The sequence below is a fragment of the Hylobates moloch genome, unplaced genomic scaffold (genome assembly GCF_009828535.3).
Source record: "Hylobates moloch isolate HMO894 unplaced genomic scaffold, HMol_V3 SCAFFOLD_47, whole genome shotgun sequence".
In the NCBI taxonomy this organism is placed as follows: domain Eukaryota; kingdom Metazoa; phylum Chordata; class Mammalia; order Primates; family Hylobatidae; genus Hylobates; species Hylobates moloch.
Genome location: NW_026652322.1, coordinates 924246 through 950941, shown reverse-complemented (window position 1 = coordinate 950941; position 26696 = coordinate 924246). Strand labels below are relative to the sequence as shown.

Sequence of the window (26696 nt, the reverse complement as noted above, 5' to 3'; positions counted from 1 at the left end):
CCTGTAGTCCCAGCTACTCAGGAGGCTGAGGCAGGAGGAATGCTTGAACCCGGGAGTAGGAGGTTGCAGTAAGCTGAGATCAAACCACTGCACTGCAGCCTCGGTGACAACGAGGCTCCATCTCAAAAAGGAAGAAAGAATAAGAATTACTTAAATCAGCCGGGCGCAGTGGCTTACGCCTGTAATCTTTTTACTTTGGGAGGCTGAGGCAGGTGGATCACGAGGTCAGGAGATCGAGACCATCCTGGCTAACACAGTGAAACCCCGTCTCTACTAAAAATACAAGAAAAAAAAAAATTAGCCCAGCATGGTGGCAGGCGCCTGTAATCCCAGCTACTCGGGAGGCTGAGGCAGGAGAATGGCATGAACCCAGGAGGTGGAGCTTGCAGTGAGCCGAGATCGGGCCACTGCACTCCAGCCTGGGTGACAGAGCAAGACTCTGTCTCAAAAAAAAGAATGACTTAAATCTCTCTCTGACCTCCATGTGTGTGTATGCACTTGTGCAGACGTGCTTATATGCATGTAGCTAGTAATCAGCTGGTTCACACCAGCACAGCTGTACCAGTTGTTAGGACATTGAAATACTTTTATTTTGTTTGGTACATTGTTATTGTCCCAACCCTCCCATATCTGTGCCATCACTCCCCAACTCTAGTTGAAATCCCATTATACGGCAACTAAACCAGCAGTGGCCATAAGGACTCTGCTCCATCGTGATTGGTCAGTGCTTATGTTGTGTAGTTAATAAATGTGTTGTACAGATTTGTGTATGTGTGTTTATGTGTGTATGTGGTATATATGTGGTTATATAGTTATACATGTAATATTGGGTCTATCATCACACATGCAAACCAAGCCACATAGTAAGTAAAGGCTTTTTAAAAAGTTTTGAGTGGTGAGAAGTGCCCTTTAGAGGGGTGTGTGTGTGCTTTCCATATACACATGTACATAACATAGTCATTCTTTTGCCTCTTCTCCCTTTCTCTGTGTTTTGTGGCTTCTTCACCTCTTCTACCTCCAATCATTGCCCACTCTTTTTTTAAATTCTGACTTCTCGTCCCTATCTCTTTACCTCTTCTGAAATGCAATCAGTGTGTTTCTAAGTGTCAGAGTTGGTAGGGAGCTGTACTTGAATATATCTTATATAGCATTTTTACAGCAAATCTGTTTTCGCTCCATAACGTCTAGCCTGGGTTTTAACACTCTGCTCGGTGATTCGAGTTAATCTTAGGTGATCTCTTTAAAACAAATTTTACCAGAAGGATTTGGGTTTTGTCATTTTATTCAGTCTAATTGGAGCAGAAAGAACTTGTTCTTTCTTCTTACACTGGGATGAGGTAGTGTATGCTGTCTGTCTTTCCTTCTTCATTCTGGTGAGGGGCTTTTCTATATTAATGTTTCCCTAAAACACCTGAGACAGCCATCCATTCAGTTTTTCTTGCCTTTCATACTATTTCTCTATTGCTTATTTCTTAAGGAGTGTGTATGAAAGGTTTTACTTTAATCTGCATGGGGCAGGGAAGAAAGAATTCTGAATGCTCGGAAAGGTTCTGCCTTTCTCAATGCAAGGGAGGTTGTGCTAAGTCTCACAACTTTGCTTACAGCAGATTCTGCTCAGATATCTGTTGTATGATTATCCCAGAAGTGAACCAAAAATGGCCTGATTCTGTGGAAATGCTTCTGTTTTTATGATACAAGGATTTTTATGCTGCTTCTCTTGGAGACTAGACCATCAGCTCTCTCGCTTATGACTTCACAATTTAAGTTGTCACAAGCCTGCAGCTGACTCATTGTATTGTCTCACATTGGAACTATTGTCTAGTATTTCCAGTAGTTATTCTTAGGACTCTAGGGGATTGTGTGTGGTCATTTTCTATTTCCAGTAATAGAAAGCGACTAGTGGTAGGAAGGCACTAGGTTCTGCAGCTTTTAAGTGATTTATTTGTTCTTGCATTGTATTTATCTGTTTACTCTTTTCCTTTCCCAAGACCGTGCGCTTCTTAAAATTGGGACAGTGCCTCTTAGAATTGTAAGGCCGGCACCTACCATAATTAGGTTAAATGATCTTTCTAAAAGACTACATTTAAGAGAAATCACTGCTTTCAATTTCAGATGCTTTCCTTTGGCCTTATCCTGTCACCTGCACTCTTTATAAATTGCAGGGATTGTGGCTGCTTCACTATATGGGGTGAAATGTTGTGTCTTTCTCTAATAAAACAGGAGGAAAGCCAAGCCTTCCCTAAGGTTTTGTGACTTCAGCTGTTGGGCAGTGAAACGTTTCACTTTGCCTCAAAGCTCAGACCCTGCCTCATTTGGACACATAGTTATGGTGATTTACTAAGTTCTTTATTCTGCCTCATTCATGCCTTGGCAAATTACATTCACATCAAGCAATCTAAATGACTTTTTGAGTTGCTATTTATACCAATTGCTGTTAGCTCAAGCCTCAGGAGTATGTTAATTTTGTTGGGTCTGCCTAGATCACCACAAACATGACTCTCACAACCTGGCCACTTTAAAACCTGAAGTGCCTTGTCTTTTCTAAAGAAGAGTGCCCTAGTAATCTGCTGAATTGATGCTTTCTGTAAAGACCTTACAGGCATCTTAACAACCCCCACTCTTTTGAGATCGTTGAAGCTTACATAACCTCAGTATGACCATGGAAATCTAACGGGGTATCAGCAGTGGTTTCTGATTCTGACTCTCATACTGAGAGCAGGTAGAAGTAGAATCCTATTGGGCTAACTCTCAGTAACAGTAGTGACTACCTGGGGCTAATCCATAAACTACTTCCCCAAATTGGAATATGGCAGCTACATTCTTGAAAATTGGAAGATACGGCCGGGCGCAGTGGCTCACACCTGTAATCCCAGCACTTTGGGAGGCCGAGACGTGCAGATCACAAGGTCAGGAGATCGAGACCATCCTGGCTGACATGGTAAAACCCCATCTCTACTAAAAAAATACAAAAATTAGCTGGGCATGGTGACGGGTGCATGTAGTCCCAGCTACTCGGGAGGCTGAGGCAGGAGAATGGCGTGAACCCAGGAGGCAGAGCCTGCAGTGAGCCAAGATGGTGCCACTGCACTACAGCCTGGGTGACAGAGCGAGACTCTGTCTCAAAAAAAAAAAAAAAAATTGGAAGATACTAGAGGAAGATATTTCCACTAATCTAATTCTGTTTAAAATGCCGTTCAGAGCAAATGGTCACCAACAATCTCCTTTAAAAAAGAAAATTGTCTTAACAAATTTAGGAAGAAGAAAGTAAGTCACCTCCACTACATCATACATCATCTCTATCCACAATAGTCAACTCAGACTATGCTGTGAGGCTTTTGTTAGCTGTACTAAGGAAAGTAATCACAACATTCATGATATTTCTGTGTGAAAATTTGCTTTTAAGTTCCCAGCAACTGATTTAACATTCAAGTTTTAGGATATCAGCTGGTGAGAAATGTAGATTGCCTGTAGTGACTTCTGGCTTTAAATGTGATAATTCAAAGGTTCTGGTTAAAGTAAGACTTGACAGTCTTAAAAACATTAGTAGTCATAGAGAACGTTAACTTCCTCTGAATATTGTTGGCAAAGGAGGCTTTCAAATAAGTACTGCATATTCATATATATACCCTGGCCCTTGTCACCCTGTTAAAGTCTCTGGACCCCTTCCCAGTCTGTCTGGACCTCTTGTCCCTTCTAGCTGTTCACAACCTCCTGAACCACTTAAATTCATCTTTATATAATCTTCACCTACATGTGGGCCATTTCCCTTATCTTATGACCTTTACCAGTTTGTTTTTGGAGACAAGTCTGCACTCTGGCTGGAGTGCAGTGGTAAGAACACGGCTCACTGCAGCCTAACCTCCTGGGCTCAAGCAATCCTTCTGCCTCAGCCTCCCTAGTAGCTGGGAATATAGGCGTGCACCACCATGCCTGGCTAAGTTATTTTGTTTTGTTTGTTTTTAGAGAGACGGGGTCTCACTATGTTGCCCAGGCTGGTCTCGAGCTCCTGGGCTCAAGCATTCCTTCTGCCTCAGCCCCCCAAAGTGTTGGATTACAGGTGTGAGTCACTGCACCGAACTTTTTACCAGTTTTTTGATGCCTACTTCTTCCATTTGACTAACCCATGTGTCTCGTATTTTTTAAGCCTGTTCTTTCATATTTAATTGAGTCTAGGAAGCCACCCCCCTCATCACATGTATGTTACATGTACCCCGATTTCATGACTTTAATATTTTGCTTTTAACAATATGTAGGAAATCCAGGATGAGTCAGCTGTGTTATGGTTGGATGAAATTCAAGGTGGAATCTGGCAGTCCAACAAAGACACCCAAGAAGCACAGAAGTGTATGTATCACCTGTTTTATTTCTGTTTTGGTGGAGGCTGGGGGTGACAAGGTGCTCCATACAGCTTGACCAAGATAGGCATGGGGGAACAATTTGCCAGTAGATATAGTTAGGTGAACCAGTATGTGAATTTAGACACTCTCTAAACTATTCTGGTAACAATTCTTTCCCGGAATAGTTGCCTTAGGAATCTTTGCCATTAATGAGGCAGTAGAAAGTGGTGATGTTGGCAAAACACTGAGTGCCCTTCGTTCCCCTGATGTTGGCTTATATGGAGTCATCCCTGAATGTGGTGAAACTTACCAGAGTGACCTTGCTGAAGCCAAGAAGAAAAAACTGGCAGTAGGTGAGTTCTGGGATAATACATATGTGCCCTGAAGCTAACCCTTGAGCATATGAGGGGACAGAGGAAAGGGATAAGCTATAGGGAAAGACCTTTTAGCATAGCTATACAGTACTTAGGCTCATTTTAAAGGAGATGAAATCCCTATTTTTGAAAATATCCTTTCCCCCCCTTTGTGGACAGCTGTGTTAACAAGGCCAATTTTCTGAGAATGTGGGAAAGATTAAAATATTTAACTGTTTATCTTTCACAGAGTAGCAGTAGCTCTGATTAAGCCTATAGGCAATTAAAAGTAGTTTGTCTGTAAAAAGAGGGAAAGAAATAAGATTTCTTATCCATTTTATGGACTTTTAAAAATTGAAAAACTGGGCCAGGTGCAGTGGCTCACACCTGTAATCACAGCACTTTAGGAGGCCGAGGCGGGCGGATCGCCTGAGGTCAGGAGTTCAAGACTAGCCTGGCCAACATGGTAAAACCCTGTCTCTACTTAAAAATACAAAAATTAGCTGAGCGTGGTGGCGTGTGCCTGTAATCCCAGCTACCCGGGAGGCTGAGGCCGGAGAATCGCCTGAACCGGGAGGCAGAGGCTGCAGTGAGCCAAGATCATGCCACTGCACTCCAGCCTGGGTAACAGAGCAAGACTCTGTCTAAAAAAAAAATTAAAAAAAAAATTGAAAAACTGGAGAGGCTGAATGGTTGCACATTTTTTAAGACAGACAGGCCTTAAGCTTTGGAGTGAACAAAGTTAATCATGGTTAATTCCATAATTGGACTTCACAGTTGTTTTCTTCTTATAGACATAAATGAGCTAAATTAGTCATTACAAAGCCATAATTTAATGGGGGCTTAGGATGCCCCTTTACTCTCACAGATCCAAGGAACAGCTTTTGGAGTGGTCTTCATTTAGACTGTGAGACCTGACTGTAATAATCCTGCAGTTCTGGACATACAGCTGGGGAGTGTGGCTCTGAATGTCTTCTATCTTTCCTTTATTTTCTGCCAGGAGATAATAACAGCAAGTGGGTGAAGCACTGGGTAAAAGGTGGATATTATTATTACCACAATCTGGAGACCCAGGAAGGAGGATGGGACGAACCCCCAAATTTTGTGCAAAATTTTATGCAGCTTTCTCGGGAGGAGATCCAGGTAGGTCACCTTTCTTCACAAAAGAAGAAGCTGAGAAAAAGTGTTTTCAAGCTATAATATTAATTAAGAGGAACAGGGTGTGTGGTCAGAAGCCCTAGACTAAAATTGAGGTCATGTAGTGAGCTGTTTTGGGGTAATTTTTTTGTAGTAGTTGGGGGAGTGACTAAGGCCTGAATTTGTAAAACATCTGAATTATAGAATTAAGTGATATAAACCATATGCTAAGAAAAGTTAGATGATGTATAAAAGAAAAATGAAAAGTTGCTGACTCCATTAAATGCAACTATTTTAATCTCTTCCAGTTTATATTTTCAGTCTCTCTTCTGACTGTTTCACAAATTATATTAGCTACAACCTGCACTTTCAAATAAAGTTAGCATTTTCATAGAGCTTTTAAAGTACTTTTTCATCTTCTGCGTCTTTGTGTCTTTGCTTATGCTGTTCCATTCAACAGTTTTGTTTGTTTGTTTGTTTGTTTGTTTGTTTTTTAAACAGAGTCTCACTGTGTCACCTAGGCTGGAGTGCAGTGGTGCAGTCTCGGCTCACTGCAACCTCCACCTTCCCGGGTTCAAGTGATTCTCCTGCCTCAGCCTCCCGAATACCTGGGATTACAGGCATGCACCACACCTGGCTAATTTTGTAATTTTAGTAGAGACAAGGTTTTGCCCTGTTGGCCAGGCTGGTCTTGAACTCCTGGCCTCAAGTGGTCCACCCGCTTCAGCCTCCCAAAGTACTGGGATTACAGGTGTGAGCCAGTGCACCCAGCCCATTCAACAGTTATTTGTTGAATACCTCAAATGTAGCAGGTACTCTGCTAAGGAATGGGGAATATAGTCATGAACCAAACAAGTCTCTGCTATCATGAGATCTCTCTCCCCTGCCATCTATGTCTGTCAAAATTCTATCCTTCCCTTTGTACTGATTCTTGGTATAATAAAAGAAAAAAATTCAGGCTGGGCATGGTGGCTCACACCTGTAATCCCAGCACTTTGAGAGGCCAAGGCAAAAAGACTGCTTGAGCCCAGGAGTTCAAGACAAGCCTGGGCAACATGATGAAACCTCATCTCTACAAAAAATACAAAAATTAGCTGGGCATATTGGTGTGTGTCTGTGATTCCAGCTACTTGGGAGGATGAGGCGGAAGGATTAGTTGAGCCCGGGAGGTCAAGGCTGTAACGAGCCATGATCACAGCAGTGCACTCCAGCCTGGGCAACAGAGCAAGACCCTGTCTCAAAAAAAGGAATATTTAACTTAAAAATTCAGTCTTCCAAGCACACCCATCTCAAGTCATCTCCTCTATGAATCTTTTTAAAATTTCCTTTCCTTACCCCCTTCATCTTCCTTTGAAGCTCCCAAAGAACTTGGTATTCATTCAGAATTTAATGTACTTGGATTCGAATTTTAGTCACATTTGTGCTTGTCTATGCCCCCTAGTAGTTTTTAAGGTGAGCTGCTAAGTTTGCAGTACCTTCTCGAAGGGGAAGTTACGTTGTCATTGATGGACTGTTGAGGACTTTTAAGTTTTAACTTGGTGCTGCACTCCTGTTAATTAAACCAGAGTTGTTTAATGAATGTTAAAGGGGAGGAATATATACTGAGGGAAGATGCTCAGTAAGCTCCTGTAGGTCATGAGTAGACATATTACTAATAGACATTCAAGATTCCTAGAGAAAAAGGACAGTAAAAGATTTTCGAAAGGTCATTTACTTCCTTTGGCAATATTTCCCAAATCCTGTGTGGAACAAGTCAAAAATACACCTGTGGAAAAAGTGAAATAGTCCCTTTATTTAGGAGTTAACATCAGATGGGTGATTTCTACCTTGTGGTTAAAGTTCTCTTTATATGGTGGGTTACAGTCTCTTACCTTTCCAGTGTTTCATCTTCATTGCTAATGATTTCACAGGTGATGAAATTTAAATTCATTGAACTCTGTTCTGGGCATTGAGAAGATAGAAATATGTATCAGAGAGTCTCTACCTTCCAGTGTTTCACAGTGTTGAGAAAACAGCAGACACAAAACCAAGTACTGTAATGTAAGGCAGAGAGAAGTGGTGCTCTAATCATAGCACAATAAGGGAAGTCTTAAGGGAATTTTTCATTTTGTCCTGCAGTAACATAGCATAGATAATATTTTAGCAGCTAAGTAAAAAAGAAAAGGCTGTTCTAGACAGAAAGGGAAAGTTAAGGATGAGCTTGCTGAAATTATAAAAAGGAAGTAGGAGAGAAAATAGAAAAGGAAAAAGCACAGAGTACTGAAAGGACATGGACCCCTGAAGGAGAGACGAATGGTGTATTACCTGGCACGTGGTAGGAGTGGCAGGACAGGAGGCCCAGGTTGAAGCTTGAGGGCCTAGTGTGCTGTGCTAAGAATTCAGGGTACAACTTCTAGCAGAGTGATTTTTAACTCTTGTTAGTTCAGGGACACCTTTGAGAATCTTACTAACCTCCACAGAAACACTCATGTTTGAATAGTGTTTTGCATATATGGACCTAAGAATTTAAACAGGGAAGGAATGCTACCTCATTTTCAGCATGTAACCTGACCTCTTACCTCCCCTGCCAACAATAGTGGCCATCACATATAGATCCTCCCACTCTCTACTCACCACTGTCTGTACTTTCAACTTACTTGGATTTTCACTGATTCCTTCTTCATTTTCTCTCCAGAGGAAACAGCTATCCTTTCTAAAGCTCTTTATTTATCTTACTGCTTGATTTCATCCTCTCCCAGTTCCTTGCAGACCATGTACTTTTCGTGCTCTTCCTCCAGTGCTTGTCAGGATTTAATGTCTGTCTGAATCACCTGGGATCTTGTTAAAGTGAAGGCTCTGATTCTAGTGCGAGGTCTGAGAAAATCTACGTTTCTGACAAGCTTTCAGGTGATGTTGATGCTGCTGGCCCAAGGACTGTATTTTAAGTAGCAGCCTACATACTTAAGCATCTCTATTTCCCACATCTTTGAAAAAATAATAATACAAAATTTTTTTAAAGCCCGTGGAATTTCCCTGATCTGGCCTCACCTACATTCATACTCTTGCTAAGGGCCTTGAAAGTTAGTCTACTCGTCACTAATTCACTCTGTTACCATCCACTTCTTGGCTCACAGCAGTGTGGTTTCCTGTCCAGCTTTTACTTAGTAAAACTCTTATTTTAGAATTCATCAATAACCTTTTAATTGCCAAATTCAGTTCTGAGCACTCATATTTGACTTGTCAAAAGTCTCTTCCTCAAACCCTCAATTCCTTTGGCTTCTCCCATACAACTCTCTTCTGATTTTCCTACTTCTGAATGTTCCTTCTTAATCTCTCTTGCTACCTTCCTTTCTCGACCTCTGCTTGAATTATACGAAGAGTCCATTGGCCACCTTCTCCTACACATTCTTCCTGAGTGATCTCTTTCAAGCCTGTGGCTCCAGCCCTTACCCTTGTGCTTGTGACTCCTAAATCTGTACCTCCAGACGTTAACCCTTTTCCCCACCACCAGGTTTTTGCACTTCCTTTTGCAGTCCAGAAGTCCAGCAGACACCTCAAACACAGTTTAACAGGAAAAAAACAGAGGCTGCAATAGTATATAAGGTTGTATTTTTATCTCACATGAAATGATTCTGCAGTTGAGCAGTCCAGGGGAAATGTAGCTTCATGGTATCATCTGTCCCAGGATCCTTCATCTTTGTGCTCTGTCATTCTTAGCATGTGGCTTCCATTCTCAAGGTCACCTTGTCACCTATAATGACAGTTTGGAGCTTTGACCATCAAGTTAGCAGTCCAAGCAGGAAGTAGGAAGAAGGGGAAGGAGAGCAAAAAAGGTGTGCTGCCCAGCTGTCTGTTTCTCTCAAGGAGCTTTCTCAAAGGTCCTGCCATACTACTACTGCTCATAGCGCATGACCTCGCTCTACCTCGTGGAGTCTTTTTTTTTTTTTGAGACGGAGTTTCGCTCTTGTTGCCCAGGCTGGAGTGCAATGGCACAATCTTGGCTCACCACGACTTCCACCTCCCAGGTTCAAGCGATTCTCCTGCCTCAGCCTCCTGAGTAACTGGGATTACAAGCATGCACCACCACGCCTGGCTAATTTTTGTATTTTTAGTAGAGACGGGGTTTCTCCATGTTCGTCAGACTGGTCTCGAACTCCTGACCTCACGTGATCCACCCACCTCAGCCTCCCAAAGTGCTGGGATTACAGGTGTGAGCCACTGCACCCGGCCACTTGTGGAGTCTTTTAAGTGCATACAGTGTTGCCCAGAAAAAAAAAATTGAGGCTGCGGTACCAAGGAGAAAGGAGAAGGTAGATATTGGATAGGTAACCAGATGTTCCTAGCCATTCTTACTGCTGCTGCCCTTGTTCAAGCCCAGGCCATCTCTCACTTGGATCACAATAGCAGCATTGTAATTCACCCACTTGGTTGAAGTCTCTACTCACTCTAATCTGTCAGCTACTTTCCTAACAGTATTGTTTTTCTAAAAATGATCTCCATCCTGGGCAATATAATGAGGACTCATCTCTACAAAAAATATTTTTTTAAAAATTAAAATTAGCCAGGTATGGTGGTACGCTTGTAGCCCCAGCTACTCAGGAGGTGAGGTGGGAGGATTGCTTGAGCCCAGGAATTTGAGGCTGCAGCGAGCTGAGATTGTACCACTGCACTCCAGCCTGGGTGACAGAATGAAACCTTGTCCCTAAAATAAATAATAAACATCTGATGGTTTTATTCCTTTGCTTGACAAAGTTTCCTGGCTCTCCAGTATCTTTAGTGACAGTCCAAACCCTCTAGGCTACTTTTCAAGACCATTTGCAATCTGCCTGGAGAAGCAATTTTCAGTCCTCACCTCTGGTCTCTCCCCCTGAGATGTCCTGCATTGTAACATTCTAGGGGTCCCTTGGTACTTGGCACACAGCCCTGTTGGGTACCTGTCACTCTATTCTTATCTGCAGTGACCCCAGATCAGCCAGCACAGTGCCCAGCCTAGTCAGTGTTGGATAGGTGGATAAGTGAGATGACATATGAAGTAAAAGAAGATCAAGTTTTTGTTTATGAAATGTATTCTAGGTGGGAGGACATGTGTGAGAACAACGTGGTCCTAAAAAACAGACCTGAGGGCTTTATTCCTGTTGTGTAGCTAATGATCTAGTATAGACTTAGGAAGCAGGAGGTGCTAGCTTGTGTGCTGTGGATGATACTTCGTGAAAACCTGCATACGTTCTTGCCTGTGAATGTCTTTGAATGTGACCACTGCTTTTTCAGAGTTCTATCTCTGGGGTGACTGCTGCATATAACCGAGAACAGCTGTGGCTGGCCAATGAAGGCCTGATCACCAGGCTGCAGGCTCGCTGCCGTGGATACTTAGTTCGACAGGAATTCCGATCCAGGATGAATTTCCTGAAGAAACAAATCCCTGCCATCACCTGCATTCAGGTATTTCAGAACCTATCACACGGACAGCAAGCGGGCATCTAGAGCAGGGGTAATAAATGAGCAGCTGTCACCATTGACTGAGTGTGTTTTTTGAGTTCCGGACTCTTAGTCTTCTCTTTCCTTTGACAGGTACCTCCTGTTTACTACCATATAACCATAATGTGCCTACAGGTGTTTAATGGTGGCACAGTGGCAGTTCTTGGGTACCTCTTCCTCTCTTCTTCTAAGACTATACCTTTCTGTAAGATTTGAACCTTGAGGGAAACAACTGTGGTTTTGCTTCAATGATAAGGTAGCACAATGTCCTGGAAAGAATTCTGAGTTAGGAATGATGGCTGCACTGCCGCCAGACAGTGGTGAATCTCCAAGTCTGTGTCCCCATGTGTAAAAGGGGAATGCCCCATTGTATCTTACCTTCCTCACCTGATTTGTTGTAAGAAGCCAGTAAGTGAATCTGTATGGCTGCACTGTAAAAGGTGTACAGGGCTGTGCTGACATTGGGGAAGTAGAATGTAGCCATCGTGTTCTTCCAGTGGAGGGATGGCCCGTGCCCTTGTTCCCCTATCACTGCTGGAAGTGGTCCTTACTAAAACTTCATCATGAAATTGCACTTGGATCATATATCAAGATGAAAGTTTTTTTTGAACTTCCATTGATGCTCAGGAAGTAATATGTCTTCTGTAACATTTTATTGTTTCAGTCGCAGTGGAGAGGATACAAGCAGAAGAAGGCATATCAAGATCGGTTAGCTTATCTGCGCTCCCACAAAGATGAAGTTGTAAAGGTATGGTAGCCTGAGCAGGGTTTCTCCATGAGGGGCGCAGGTATAACACGTGTTGAGATGAAGGACTCTTCTAATTTCCAGGATCCCTTTTCCGCAGATTCAGTCCCTGGCAAGGATGCACCAAGCTCGAAAGCGCTATCGAGATCGCCTGCAGTACTTCCGGGACCACGTAAGCACCCTTGGATCATACAGGCCGTTAGGAGGGGTTTTGCCATATTTTTGGTAGATGGATGAACAGAGAAATGTCTTCTTTTTTGTTCCTTAGATAAATGACATTATCAAAATCCAGGCTTTTATTCGGGCAAACAAAGCTCGGGATGACTACAAGACTCTCAGTGAGTAACTGGCTCCACGTGAAGAGTTGAGGCAGTGGCTGGGAGCCACCAAGTTCAGGGTATTCTGCACAGACCTCTTTTGTTGTCCTGAAGGCAAGGCTTGGGGGAGAGGGTGTGACCTGTGACATAAGCCCCTTTGCTAACATGTGGCTAGGTGTCTTGTTGGCTTGTTGCATTAACCTTTACCATAACATAGCAATAGCCTGACACAGAAGACTGCACCTGATAGTTGTCTTAGCACATCTCAAAATTAAATGTGTGTGAATAGAATTACTTTTTCAAGACAATGCTATTTCCTGAGACATAGTACTTTTTCTGCTAACTCTATTCTTTGATGCATACTTTCTGTCAGTCAATGCTGAGGATCCTCCTATGGTTGTGGTCCGAAAATTTGTCCACCTGCTGGACCAAAGTGACCAGGATTTTCAGGAGGAGCTTGACCTTATGAAGATGCGGGAAGAGGTTATCACCCTCATTCGTTCTAACCAGCAGCTGGAGAATGACCTCAATCTCATGGATATCAAAATTGGACTGCTAGTGAAAAATAAGATTACATTGCAGGTATGGCCCAGTGCCAGCGGGGGCCTTGGAACACTTCATCCTGCTTTGTAACCCCTGCATTATTCCCCTTTTTGACTGGTGGGGAGGGTGGAGGCTGACTTTCTTCTCAGCTACTGCCATAAGCGCTTTTTTTTTTTTTTTTTTTTGGACCAAGTCTTACTCTGTTGCCCAGGTTGTAGTGCGATGTGATCTCAGCTCACTGCAACCTCTGCCTCCCAGGTTCAGGCAATTCTCCTCCCTTAGCCTCCTAAGTAGCTGGGATTACAGGCACGTGACACTACACCTGGCTAATGTTTTTGTTTTTTGACTTTTTTTTTTTTTTCTTGTTGGCCAGGCTGGTCTGGAAGTCCTGGCCTCAAGTGATTGATCCACCCACCTTGACCTCCCAAAGTGCTGGGATTACAGGTGTGAGCCACTGTGCCCAGCCATCATAAGCTTTTTAAAAAGTTATATAAGACAGGTCAGGCATGATGGCTCACATCTATAATCCCAGCACTTTGGGAGGCCGAGGAGGGTGGATCACTTGAAGCCAGGAGTTTGAGACCAGCCAGGCCAACATGGTGAAACCCTGTCTCTACTAAAAATACAAAAAATTAACTGGACATGGTAGTACATGCCTGTAATTTCAGCTACTCAGGAGGCTGAGGTGGAAGAATCACTTGAACCTGCGAGGCAGAGGTTGCATCGAGCCAAGATTGCACCACTGCACTCCAGACTGGGTGACAGAGTGAAACTCTGTCTCAAAAAAAAAAAAAAAATGTTTAAGACGTAAAACAACTTAATAGACAAAATTTTGATAGAGAAAAGAAGATAAATGTCTTCCCCTAATTTCACCTATTCCAGTCATTTTGTATCTTACATTCTTACTTCATATTAAAGGATAAGACTCTTTCCCTATGATAAGTAGTCATAATTTTTTTTTATTTTTTGAAACAGAGTTTCCCTCTGCACCCCAGGCTGGAGTGCAGTGGCATGATCATGACTCACTACAACCTCGACCTCCTAGGCTCAAGTGATTCTCCCACTTTAGCCTCTCAAGTAGCTAGAACGACAGGTGCATGCCACCACACCTTGCAAATTATGTTTTTATAAGAGATAGAGTATCTTTGTGTTGCCCAGGCTGATCTCAAACTCCTGGGCTCAAGTGATCCTCCTGCCTCAGCCTCCCAACGTGCTGGGATTACAGGTGTGAGCCACTGCACCCACACATAAATATTATTTTTAACAGTAGCATAATAGATTTTTAGAAGATATACTATGATTTACCTCTTTTTTCCCCTAGTAGTTGACATTTAGGTGGTTTTCCAAGCGTTTATTATAAATAACATTGCAATTAATGTTTCAATATATATGTAGCTTTTATTGTATTTAAGACTTATTTTTATAATAGATTGCTAGAAGTTGGTTTCCCGATTCAGTGGACATTCTTATGGCTCAGATTCTTTGTTGGAACATAGGAATGGATTTATTGATGTACTGAAAACAGGATAAAGTGTAGTGGTTTTAAAATATTCAGTAAGAATCTGCCAGTGCAGTACACCTTCATGTGAGTTTGCACGTGCTACAAAACCTTTCCTCAATGCCCAGAGGTTCATCTTTGAAAGCTTTCTGATCTATTTATTGGTTTTTGTTTATAGGATGTGGTTTCCCACAGTAAAAAACTTACCAAAAAAAATAAGGAACAGTTGTCTGATATGATGATGATAAATAAACAGAAGGGAGGTCTCAAGGCTTTGAGCAAGGAGAAGAGAGAGAAGTTGGAAGCTTACCAGCACCTGTTTTATTTATTGCAAGTAAGTGGCTCCTGCAATCAATGTTATAAAAATTTGGTGAACTTATTTTTCCACAAGAAAGCCTTACCATCGATCTCTCTGGAGATATTTTTGACTTCCACTGAGGAGTGAGTGACGGGCACTGTAATATGTTAATTTATTAATTTTTTTTCTCATATGTATTCTAGTCCTTCAATTTTAAATAATTGAATATATCTTGCCAGCCTTTATATTACCTACAAATGACTTATCCCTTGGTTTTATTTCAGACCAATCCCACCTATCTGGCCAAGCTAATTTTTCAGATGCCCCAGAACAAGTCCACCAAGTTCATGGACTCTGTAATCTTCACACTCTACAACTACGCATCCAACCAGCGAGAGGAGTACCTGCTCCTGCGGCTCTTTAAGACAGCGCTCCAAGAGGAAATCAAGTATGAACAGATTTCCTCAGGGCACAGGCCCCTTCCCACTATCACAGGGGCTCCCAGTTTGAGATCATGCCTTCCTGATCTTTTTTTGATCTCAATTAATTTACGAAAAATACTTACTCTGAAGAAGCATCTAATTTTTAAATAACTGATATAAAATCTTGCTGCTTCTGGGGAAGGGATAAATTAACTTTAGGAACATTCTGTATTAAGGTATAATTTCAAAAAGTAATCTGAACAGAAAGAATTTACATTTTTATCTAGTAGCATACGTAATCATGACCACGATTGAGTGTGCAGCTGCAGGAACGTTCTGTGAGTGCCGGGGAATATTTCGAGAGAAACTGTTTCAGGGAGATAGGATCTTTAAGCAGGAAGGATCTTTTAAGTTGATGAATTTTGTGACAAGTTTAAATTTTTATCTGATGTTTTGTAGGTCGAAGGTAGATCAGATTCAAGAGATTGTGACAGGAAATCCTACGGTTATTAAAATGGTTGTAAGTTTCAACCGTGGTGCCCGTGGCCAGAATGCCCTGAGACAGATCTTGGCCCCAGTCGTGAAGGAAATTATGGATGACAAATCTCTCAACATCAAAACTGACCCTGTGGATATTTACAAATCTTGGGTTAATCAGATGGAGTCTCAGACAGGAGAGGCAAGGTATGTTAACCATAATAACACTTTTCTTTCATGTTGTAATATTCTTTCCCTCTTTTTTCCCCTCTCTTTATTTATAAACTAATATTAGTTCAAATAGTTTTTCTTGTTTTTTTTTTTTTTTTTTGAGACAGAGTTTCACTCTTGTTGCCCAGGCTGGAGTACAGTGGCACAATCTCAGCCCACTGCAGCCTCTACCTCCCAGGTCTAAGCGATTCTCATGCCCCAGCCTCCCGAGTAGCTGGGATTACAGTTGCATGCTACCACACCTGTCTAATTTTTGTATTTTTAGTAGAGACAGGGTTTCACCCTGTTGGCCAGACTGGTCTCGAACACCTGACCTCAAGCAATCCACCTGCCTCGGCCTCCCAAAGTGCTGGGATTACAGCTGTGAGCCACCACACCCAGCCTCAAATAGTTTTTCTTTAGAAAACTGTACTTTATAAGTTGTTGACCTGGTAATAAATTCACTTATTTAGCAAATATTTATTGAATATTACTATGTGCCAGGCATTGTGTTAGAGATGTGTACAGTAATGCAATAATGAGTGAAACAGGCGTGCTCCCTGCCCTCTCTTCATAGTTCATTGGGTGGAAGAGACACCAACCCGGTACATAAAAATAAAAGCATAATTAAACATTGAGGAAAGTTTTATGAAGTTTTATGTAGGGTTCTGTAATGGAGACTTTATAAGAGGGAGCTAACATAAGGTGGTTAGGGAACTCCTATCCCAGAAGATAAAATTTCATTTAGCTGAGGCCCAAAGGCTAAGATGAACCCAGACTTACTAAGAGCTAGATGCAGAGTATTCATGTCTGAACACTCTAAGGTGGAGGGTGTAGGACTTAAATGGACCCTAGCATAACTAGGGATACAGATGAATGAGAAGGTTCATATAGATTGGGTGAGTTCACTGTGTTTCATTAAAGGAAAAAAAATGGTGTGGGGTGAGCTGCCCTGAAATATCATGAGTTGGGCTAATTAAATTAACATATTACAGGAGATAACTGAGTTAGGGCCATAGCGTAACCACCAACATTAATTTATCTAAAGCAAAAGTTGCCAATCAAATATGGGTAATGCTGGGGAAAGGGAGTTCAGAATGCCAAAACGTTTCTGATTTTATTTGTCTTGGGTGAGGGACCCAGAGGGGTGGGAAATGGAGGTGTGAGCAGCATGGTCTGTTGTGGTTTTTTCTTGTTGTGGAGTAGAGTTAGATCATGCATGAAGTTCTCTGGGCATAGGCGGAGTAGCAGCTCTCCACACCATTGCTATTCAAAGTGTGGTTTGCACACCAGTAATGGAAAATCATCTGTGCACACTGTTTAGTTCAACTGATACTTTTTTTTCATAGCAAGATTTTCTTAATAAAGGAAGCAATGTATTGATTTACATTCTGACTCATTCTCTTTATCTTGTCTTTGATCAGTTTGTAGACTGGCACTGGTCCAAACTTTGAATAACACTATTCTACATCATTCTGCTTTCCATATACCTGGATGCCAGGCAAACAGAGAGTTGTACGCTGGGTGGAGAGTGGAACATTCTGCTGACTCCTTGAAAGGGCTTATCTTGCCAGACATGGTAGCTCATGCCTGTAATCCCAGCGCTTTGGGAGGCTGAGGTGGGAGGATTGCTTGAGCTCAGGAGTTTGAGACCAGTCTGGGCAACATAGGGATACCTTGTCCCTACTTAAAAAAAAAAAAAAATTAGCTGAGTGTGGTTGTGCATACCTGTAGTTCCAGCTATTCCAGAGGCTGAGGCAGGAGGATCGGTTGAGCATGGGAGGTTGAGGTTGCAGTGTCCCTCGATGGCGCCTCTGCACTCCATCCTGGTTGACAAAAAAAGAAAGAAAGAGCATTTCCTTATTAGGAATCATTTGGCGTCTGATTGGTTCTCAGTACCATGTAGGTCTGTTATCAGGACTCAGATCATTGCAAAAGTCTTTTTAATTTTTTTGCCTGCATACCTGAGGCCCACATCCAGGAATGTGGTCAGCCAAGTGCAATACTTGTCTGGGAAGTTTTGCCTGCAACCCAGGGCATTCCTTGCCGATAGCCCCATGTACACTGGCTCTGGGCTTCTCAGTTATTTCCTCTGATGGTCCATGAGTCAGTCATTTTTAGATCCAAAGCCCGCTGGACATTTCAGGATTGGTTTTCTTGTGGGTACCTGTAAGAAACTGGTGTCTTATTTTGCCTTTCATAAAATGGAAATGGAGCAGGCATGGTGGCATGCACCAGTAGTCCCAGTTGCTCAGGAGGCCAAGACAGGAAGATTGCCTGAGCCCAGGAGTTTGAGCGCTACCTGGGCAACATAGACCCCATATCTAAAAAAAAAAAGGAAATTGATTTGAACTCTTTTTAAGATACCAGTGACTGTGAGGTATGGTGGTGTGGTGGGGATCTGTCCTGCAGGTAAGCATCACAGGTCCCTTAGCTTTCTTCGTTTACTTCAGCCACCATACACGTAGCAAACTGGAATCTTGTCACCTCTTGGGAATGTTCTTTCCTAAAATCTCAAAGTTAATGTTCTGTTCTATCACCAATGTTTTTTAGCATATTGATTCCCTTGCTGGCTACTGCTTTTAAAACTCATATAAATAATAAAATATACAATATTCTTTATTGTTAAGTTCCATGTATTTATTTAGTTCTCATAGAATGCTTCTGTTGATTTTTGCAGAATTCTTGTGTTCATAGTCTACCTATTTTAATTTAGCCATGCTATGACAAATGAAGAGGGGTATTCCTATCTACTTGTATTTTTCTTTTTGTTGTTGTTGTTGAGACAGAGTCTCGTTGTGTTGCTCAGGCTGGAGTGCAATGGTGTAATCTCAGCTCACTGCAACCTCTGCCTCCCGGGTTCAAGCGATTCTGCTGCCTCAGCCTCCCGAATAGCTGGGATTATAGGCATGTGCCACAACGCCTGGCTAATTTTTGTATTTATAGTAGAGATGGGGTTTCTCCATGTTGGCCAGGCTGGTCTCAAACTCTTGACCTCAGGTGATCCACCCACCTCGGCCTCCCAAAGTGCTGGGATGACAGGCATGAGCCACCACACCCAGCCTCTACTTGTATTTTCTAAGGCTGCCATAACAAATCACCTCAAATTGGGTGGCTTAAAACAACCAAAAGTCATTGTCTCACAATTGTGGAGGCCAGAAATCTGAAACCACTATCATGAAGTCGAGGTGCTGGAAGAGCCACGCTCCCTGCAGAGGCTCTAGTGGAAACTCTGTTTCTTGACTCTTACAGCTTGTGGTGACTGTTGACATCCCTCAACTTGTGGCTGTGTGGTTGCAGCCTCTGCCTTTGTGGTCACATTGCCTTCTCTTCCCCTTCTGTGTGTACCAAAGCTCTCTTCGCCTCTTTTTTTTTTTTTTTAGACAAGGTCTTGCTCAAGCAATCCTCCCACCTCAGCCTTCCTAGTAGCTGGGAATGCTAGAATGTGCTGCTGTGCCTGGCATAGCACTCCTATCTTTGAAGACCTCCTTCTGGTTTCTAACAAAGTCCAGATTTGTCAATATCATATACAGGGTCTGCCATGGCCTGCTCCCTGTCTGCTTTTCCACTCTCATTTCTCCTGTCTCCCCTTCCTTCCTAGAAGACTCTTCCTCTCCCATTTTCTTGAGTTCAAGCATCCCTTCCTTTGGAAGCCTTCCTTGCTTTTTCCATTCTGAGTTGAAGCCCTTTCCCTATGGTCTTGTAGCACTTTCGGTGAACTGATTTACAGCACAATAGGTTTATAATCATCTGTGTGTCGCTCCCACCAGACTGTAAAAGACTCAAGAGAAGGTATCATGTCTTGTATAACTTTTATTCCCAAGTGCGTATTATTGTGCCTGGCACACAATTCAGGCACCTGATTCACAGTTAAAAACCTGAGTTCAGATTCTAGCCTTATCACTTACCAGCCCTGTGAGCATGAGCTTAAGCTATCTAATATTTCTGGGTCTTTCAGTTTATGAAAGGTAAGACACTTGCTTCAGGCTGTTCCTGGCTGTTAGTCTAACATAGTTGGGTGTAATTTCTCTCTTCCCAGCAAACTGCCCTATGATGTGACCCCTGAGCAGGCGCTAGCTCATGAAGAAGTGAAGACACGGCTAGACAGCTCCATCAGGAACATGCGGGCTGTGACAGACAAGTTTCTCTCAGCCATTGTCAGCTCTGTGGACAAAATCCCGTGAGTGCCATCAGTTGTCATGACCCCCAGTAGAACCCAGCACTAAGTGCCTTTCTGCTCCTTGATCCTTCTCACTAAGTTTTGTCCATCCTACAGTTATGGGATGCGCTTCATTGCCAAAGTGCTGAAGGACTCGTTACATGAGAAGTTCCCTGATGCTGGTGAGGATGAGCTGCTGAAGGTAAGAATCTCATAGCCGGCAGACTCCTGCCCTTTGAGGACAAAGCAATAAAACCAGGGCTGACCATAGATCATTACTAACTGCCTAAGTGTAGGTTCTGGCAGTAGCTTACTGTTGATTGTGAGCTTTTGAAAGCAATTGTAATTGGTAAATGATACCTCTCTTAGGATGAAACGCTTCCTGTAGTTTGGCACACAAACATCAAACAAGTAGAAAGATGGATTTTTCCTGTTTTCAGATGCGTTTCTTTGAGTCCTATCTTTTCGCTGTAGTATTGTTCCCTCTGCTGGTGACCTGGCGAATAGTAGCAGGCACAATTGTTTCTGCTAAGGCTGTTGCTGATAACTCTTTTCTTACTCAGCTATGCTCTTCTCTTTCTTTTTTTTTAATCTGAATGCTTTTTTCTTCTCTCTCCTAGTTCTGTGCTTTCCTACAGTGAGGCCTCGATTCTAGACTTTCAGTTCAGGTGAATTAATTTTATTTCTTCTGAATGAAACTCTAGGGGAAATGCTGTGACTGTCCCTGAATTCTTCTGTGGAAGAGATGTGTGTTAAGTGAATTTAATTTCAGAGGCATGAACTTGGCCTTTGAAGTCTGCAGCATGAGAATGTTGGGAGGTGGGGTTACTCTATGCTGATTGGGTCATGTTAAGGAATTTAGCTATGTTTGTTAGCTTTTTATAGGGAAAGCCCATCTACATGAAAGTACACAGTGCATGTGGGTGACAGCAGCCTTATTTGCTACCATGATATGTGAACAAAAGATGCCCTGAAATACTTAATAACAGACTTTAAGTATGTCATTTTTACCTTCTGAATCTGCTCTTTCCTTAACTACTGGCAGTAGTTTTCAGTTCTGTTCTCGTTGTTTTCCTGTATTGAACAAAGGGATATTTCATTTAGTTCCAGGCCGTGAGAGAGAGTGTGTATATGTGCATGCATGCGTGTGTATATGTGCATGCATGCATGTATATATGTATTTTTTATTTATTTTTTCCTCATAGGACTGCATTTTCTGCTTTTCTTTGCTAGCAAAGTCATTTGTGGCTTACTTGGTGGTATGTCTTTTAATACCCATCTTTCTGTTTCGTCTGTTCCAGATTATTGGTAACTTGCTTTATTATCGATACATGAATCCAGCCATTGTTGCTCCTGATGCCTTTGACATCATTGACTTGTCGGCAGGAGGCCAGCTTACCACAGACCAACGCCGAAATCTGGGCTCCATTGCAAAAATGCTTCAGCATGCTGCTTCCAATAAGATGTTTCTGGGAGATAATGCACACTTAAGCATCATTAATGAATATCTTTCCCAGTCCTACCAGAAATTCAGGTAAGGGGAAAGGCACAAGTGCTTAAGAGAGTCTGTGGATATATTTTTATCATTGAGGGGAAAAATAAGATTAAAAACCACCTCTCACTTTCCCTGGACTGCCGTATTGTAGAAGACATGTTTGATGTGCCTAGGACTCCGGAAGATGATCCATTTACTTTGAAGAGAATTTTCATATGAAATAGATAGTAGTTAACACTTATGAAATAGATAGTAGTTAACATAAAAATAATGATGATTATGCATTTAGTACATGTTACCTTGTAATCAGAGAAGAATTGGAGAATGCTTTTAATTTTTGTAAATTAACATCTAGTTTTGAATTAAGTGCTTCAGAGCACTGTCTTAGAGATAGAATTGATTCTCCTAATGGTGTCTGAGAACTGTTTTAAATCATGGTGCAATAGTTCTTATGGGTAAAACTAAAACTACAAACTAGTTGGAGAAAGAAGTTATTCGAACCACTATCCCCAGGTTGTCAAGCACAATAAACACACAGCACTTAATCTTGAAGTAACTGTGTTTACTGGCTTCTGTTTGCACTCATTGTGTGAGAGGTTTGTGAAATGTCCTCTTGCCAACTTCTCATGTGTATGTCCCTTTTTGGGGGGCTGCCTCCTGTGCTTATTTCAGACGGTTTTTCCAAACTGCTTGTGATGTCCCAGAGCTTCAGGATAAATTTAATGTGGATGAGTACTCTGATTTAGTAACCCTCACCAAACCAGTAATCTACATTTCCATTGGTGAAATCATAAACACCCACACTGTAAGTATTTTTCTTTAATTACTTAATTTCATTGTCCTTAATTATCATCCCTGGCTGCTGTTTATCATCTCTAGTAGCTAGGTGTCTAACCTTCCTGTGATCTAACTGACAATGCATCTCCTTGATGTCTCTTTTTTTGCTTGTTATTCTTTTTTGTTTATTTATTTATTTTTTGAGATAGAGTCTCACCGTGTCGCCCAGGCTGGAGTGCAGTGGCACGATCTCGGCTCACTGCAAGCTCCGTCTCCTGGGTTTACGCCATTCTCCTGCCTCAGCCTCCCTAGTAGCTGGGACTACAGGCGCCCGCCACCACACCTGGCTAAATTTTTTGTATTTTTAGTAGAGATGGGGTTTCACTGCATCAGCCAGCATGGTGTCGATATCCTGACCTCATGATCCGCCCACCTCAGCCTCCCAAAGTGCTAGGATTACAGGCGTGAGCCACCACGCCCAGCCTTTTGCTTGTTGTTCTTAGAAATATCTACTGCTAAGTTTCTAAAAGGTCTTCCCAGGCCACCTGCATCAGAATCCTATGGGCTGATAGTTAAAAATGAAGTTTCCTGGACCACCCCCCCAGGCCTACTGAATCAGAATCCCACTAAATTGATCTATTGCCTTAATAAAATAGTGCTTTTACTCTTCTTTCTTTTTACCCTAGCCCTCTGCGTTATTTTTCTAACGTGATCTAGAATACCAGCTTCTTTCTCTGTGTAGCCTTGGAGTGGATTTTTCCCTTGGAAGCTGGTGCTCCATGTTTCTTCAGATTTTTCAAATCATTTTTTCCCCTCTAGGGACATGGACATGTAAAACAGGAACAAGGACATATGTAAAAATGTAAATGAAATTTCAGGTTACTGTCATTTCTGAGGGCATCACCGGGGATAATGGCACCTTGAAGACTTTGTTGAGTGCCCCTACAATAATTATAACACATTGATTTGGTATACTTTTCTCTGAATTAAATCATGCCATACACTGGAAACATTAAGTAAAAGTCTACATGTGACTTACTTTAACTGGTAGTGGGGTACATTGATGACTTTGGGTATTGAACTTTGAGTTTCAATGTTTTGTGGGTTTTTTGTGTTTGTTTGTTTTGTTTTGTTTTTTTGAGATGGAGTCTTGCTCTGTCACTCAGGCTGGAGTGCAATGGTGCAATCTCGGCTCACTGCAACCTCCGCCTACCGGGTTCAAGCAATTCTCCTGCTTCAGCCTCCCTAGTAGCTGGGATTACAGGCGCGCACACCACGCCCAGCTAATTTTTGTATTTTTAGTAGAGACAGGGTTTCATCATGTTGTCCAGGCTGGTCTTGAACTCCTGACCTCAGGTGATCCACCCACCTTGGCTTCCCAAAATGCTAGAATTACAGACGTGAGCCACTGCGCCCAGCCACAGTGTCACAGGGCACATTTGAATCCTTTATGGCCATGAGGTTAAGAGAATACCAGTATTTCCTCTTCTTACGTCATAACATAAGTCATTCAACAGAGCCCGGTGTGGTGCTTTACATATCATATTGTTTATTTGGCTTAGTTTGCTGAGGATTTGCTTGTTGTTTCTTTGAATATAGGAACTTTGTTGGAACCTCTTTGTGCAGATCATTGTTAGGCTTTCTAGGGAGGGACGGGCTGGAGAGTTGAATGTATAAATGGAGTTGATCATTGGTGTTTGCAGCTCCTGTTGGATCATCAGGATGCCATTGCTCCAGAGCACAATGATCCAATCCACGAGCTGCTGGACGACCTCGGCGAGGTGCCCACCATCGAGTCTCTGATAGGTAAAGTTCTAACTTTTGCCTGGAAGGTCAAAAGGGAATATGACAGAAAAGTGTTGTAATTGTCACCTCCTCTGTTTTTTGCACTATACCAAACTCTGGATATACATTGAGAAATAAAATAGATGTGATCCTGATAGTTTCATAAGAGACAAAACAAAAACAACAACAAAAGCCCAGATGTGATCACTATCTGTAAGGAACTGGGATCAGAGGAAGAGATTTTAAACGCAGATACATACTGCCAGCGTGTGTTTTTTTAAAAAAATTGCAGATACATAAATTAAAAGTCCTCTAAAGGAAATAATTTGTTTGTTTGTTATGAGATAGGGTCTCCCTCTGTTGCCCAGGCTGAAGTACAGTGGTGCAGTCATAGCTCACTGCAGCCTCAAATTCCTAGGCTCAAGTGATCCTCCTGAGTTTTTTTTGTTTTTTTTTTTTTTAAATAGAGATGGGGGTCTCACTATGTTGCCCAGGCTGGTCTCAAACTCCTGGCCTCAAGCCATCCTCCTCTAGCCTTCCAAAGTGCTGGGATTGCAGGCCTGAGCCACTGCACCCAGCCAGAAAGAATGTTTTGAGAGAGAATTGTGATATTGTAGTGTTGAAATGATTTCTCAAACATTTATGGAGTTATTATGGATCCCTTGCCTTTATCATTTGGCATAATAACATTTTATTTCTCAGTAAAAGTTGTTATCGTCACACTGTACATGTTAGGTGATTCAAGTATTATCGTAGACTTGCATCATCTTATATTTGTATTATTTCCCCCCAATATCTCCTCTCTTTATTATGCTGACTCTTTCCACCCTCCCAAAACTTCAGGGGAAAGCTCTGGCAATTTAAATGACCCAAATAAGGAGGCACTGGCTAAGACAGAAGTGTCTCTCACCCTGACCAACAAATTCGATGTGCCTGGAGATGAGAATGCAGAAATGGATGCTCGAACCATCTTACTGAAGTGAGTATCAAAAGAAGGAAGAATGAAATGAATGTAATCCAAAGGTTTCTTGGCCTTTGGAGAGGAACCTGCTGGGTCCTACCTGAAATGACCATACTGACCTCTCATACTTGTCATAATCCCAGTCACCAATCACCTCTCATATTGTACTTGGCACAGGACTTATCTGCCTTATTTTGCTAATATGCTACAGTGAAATGTAAATCTTGGAAATCCTAACCCTCGTACCTATTTATGGAATGGTTGGTTAAATAAGCCTAGTGCCTTGAGTACTGTGTACTGGCAGCTGCCGCTTGGGACTTCTGTGAGGTACTGTTTGTGCTGCTGCTGCTGCTTCGGTCCACTTGAGAGGAACTAGAACACTGGTAATATTTAAATGCTTCCCTCATCTCGTTTCAGTACAAAACGTTTAATTGTGGATGTCATCCGGTTCCAGCCAGGAGAGACCTTGACTGAAATCCTAGAAACACCAGCCACCAGTGAACAGGTAAAATTTAGGGTCTAACATACTCCTTTATTTGGTAGATAAGCTCTCCTGATAGGCGCATGTCAGAGAAAGGAGGGGAGACAAATAAGAGTTGGTAACCTAGGGGTGAGCATGAATGTAACTGGGGGACAGTGGTAGTTACGGCTCGTCTGAGAAAGTGTTTGGTTCCTGAGTCCAGGAGGTGATGTCCTTTGGGCAGGAAGCTCACTGGCACTTGCATGCAGAATCAGTGTGTCCATCCAGTATATCCGTCCCTTGGTATCCACAGGGGATTCTTTCCAGCACCCATTCCCCCTACCCCTGGCCAATACCAAAATCCATAGGTGTTAAAGTCCTTTATATAAAATGGTGTAGTATTTGGCCAGGGGTGGTGGCTCATGCCTGTAATCCCAGCGCTTTGGGAGGCCACGGCGGGTGGATCACGAGGTCAGGAGATCGAGACCATCCTGGCTAACACGTGAAACCCTGTCTCTACTAAAAATACAAAAAATTAGCCAGGCTAGGTGGTGGACGCCTGTAGTCCCAGCTACTCGGGAGGCTGAGGCAGGAGAATGGCGTGTACCCAGGAGGCGGAGCTTGCAATGAGCCAAGATCACACCACTGCACTCCAGCCTGGGCAACAGAGCGAGACTCCGTCTCAAAAAATAATAATAAATAAATAAATAAATAAATAAAATGTTGTAGTATTTGCATATACTTACACACATTCTCCCACATACTTTAAATCATCTCTAGACTACTTATAATACCTACTACAATATAAATGCTATGTAAATAGTTGTTACTGTATTTTTTAAATTTGTATTATTTTTTATTGTTGTTTTTTTTTTTTTTTTTTTCAAATAGTTTCAGGGTTGGTTGAAACCATGAATTATGTAGGGTTCACTGCAATTTATTGAATATTATATATTTTGAATTCTGTTATGTGCCTTGGTAGATAGAAGAAAAGTACAGAATGTGGCTCCTAAATTCAGTGAACTCATGGTCTTGTTGGGGAAATGTGACATATATACCTGAAACAGTGATGAAACCATTCAAAATTAACTATGTTACTGACTAAAAAATAAGAGAAGTTTCAGGAAAGAGGCCAGTGAGGCAATGCATTAGGAAGCTTCCTAAAAGAAGTGGAACTGGAGCCAGACGTATAAAGGTGGAAAGGATTTGGGTGTGCATGTAAGACAAGAGAGGGCATTCGAGGCAGGAGAGCGATGTGAACAAAGGTA

At 42.2% G+C, this 26696-nt stretch overlaps 1 protein-coding gene across 1 annotated transcript in view; it reads left to right on the top strand.

The window, feature by feature from the left end:
• LOC116463643 (ras GTPase-activating-like protein IQGAP1) overlaps positions 1-26696 on the top strand; it is a 111391-nt gene that overhangs the window by 70959 nt on the left and 13736 nt on the right. Inside the window, exons 16-33 of the mRNA XM_032146818.2 lie at positions 4254-4344; positions 4523-4690; positions 5691-5833; positions 11075-11245; positions 11946-12029; positions 12127-12198; positions 12295-12364; positions 12717-12925; positions 14563-14718; positions 14967-15130; positions 15564-15788; positions 19831-19971; positions 20068-20152; positions 21252-21484; positions 22118-22250; positions 23926-24028; positions 24851-24986; positions 25386-25473. Of these exons, the coding sequence (XP_032002709.1) occupies positions 4254-4344; positions 4523-4690; positions 5691-5833; positions 11075-11245; positions 11946-12029; positions 12127-12198; positions 12295-12364; positions 12717-12925; positions 14563-14718; positions 14967-15130; positions 15564-15788; positions 19831-19971; positions 20068-20152; positions 21252-21484; positions 22118-22250; positions 23926-24028; positions 24851-24986; positions 25386-25473 (2472 nt within the window). The remainder of the gene's footprint in view (positions 1-4253; positions 4345-4522; positions 4691-5690; positions 5834-11074; positions 11246-11945; positions 12030-12126; positions 12199-12294; positions 12365-12716; positions 12926-14562; positions 14719-14966; positions 15131-15563; positions 15789-19830; positions 19972-20067; positions 20153-21251; positions 21485-22117; positions 22251-23925; positions 24029-24850; positions 24987-25385; positions 25474-26696) is intronic.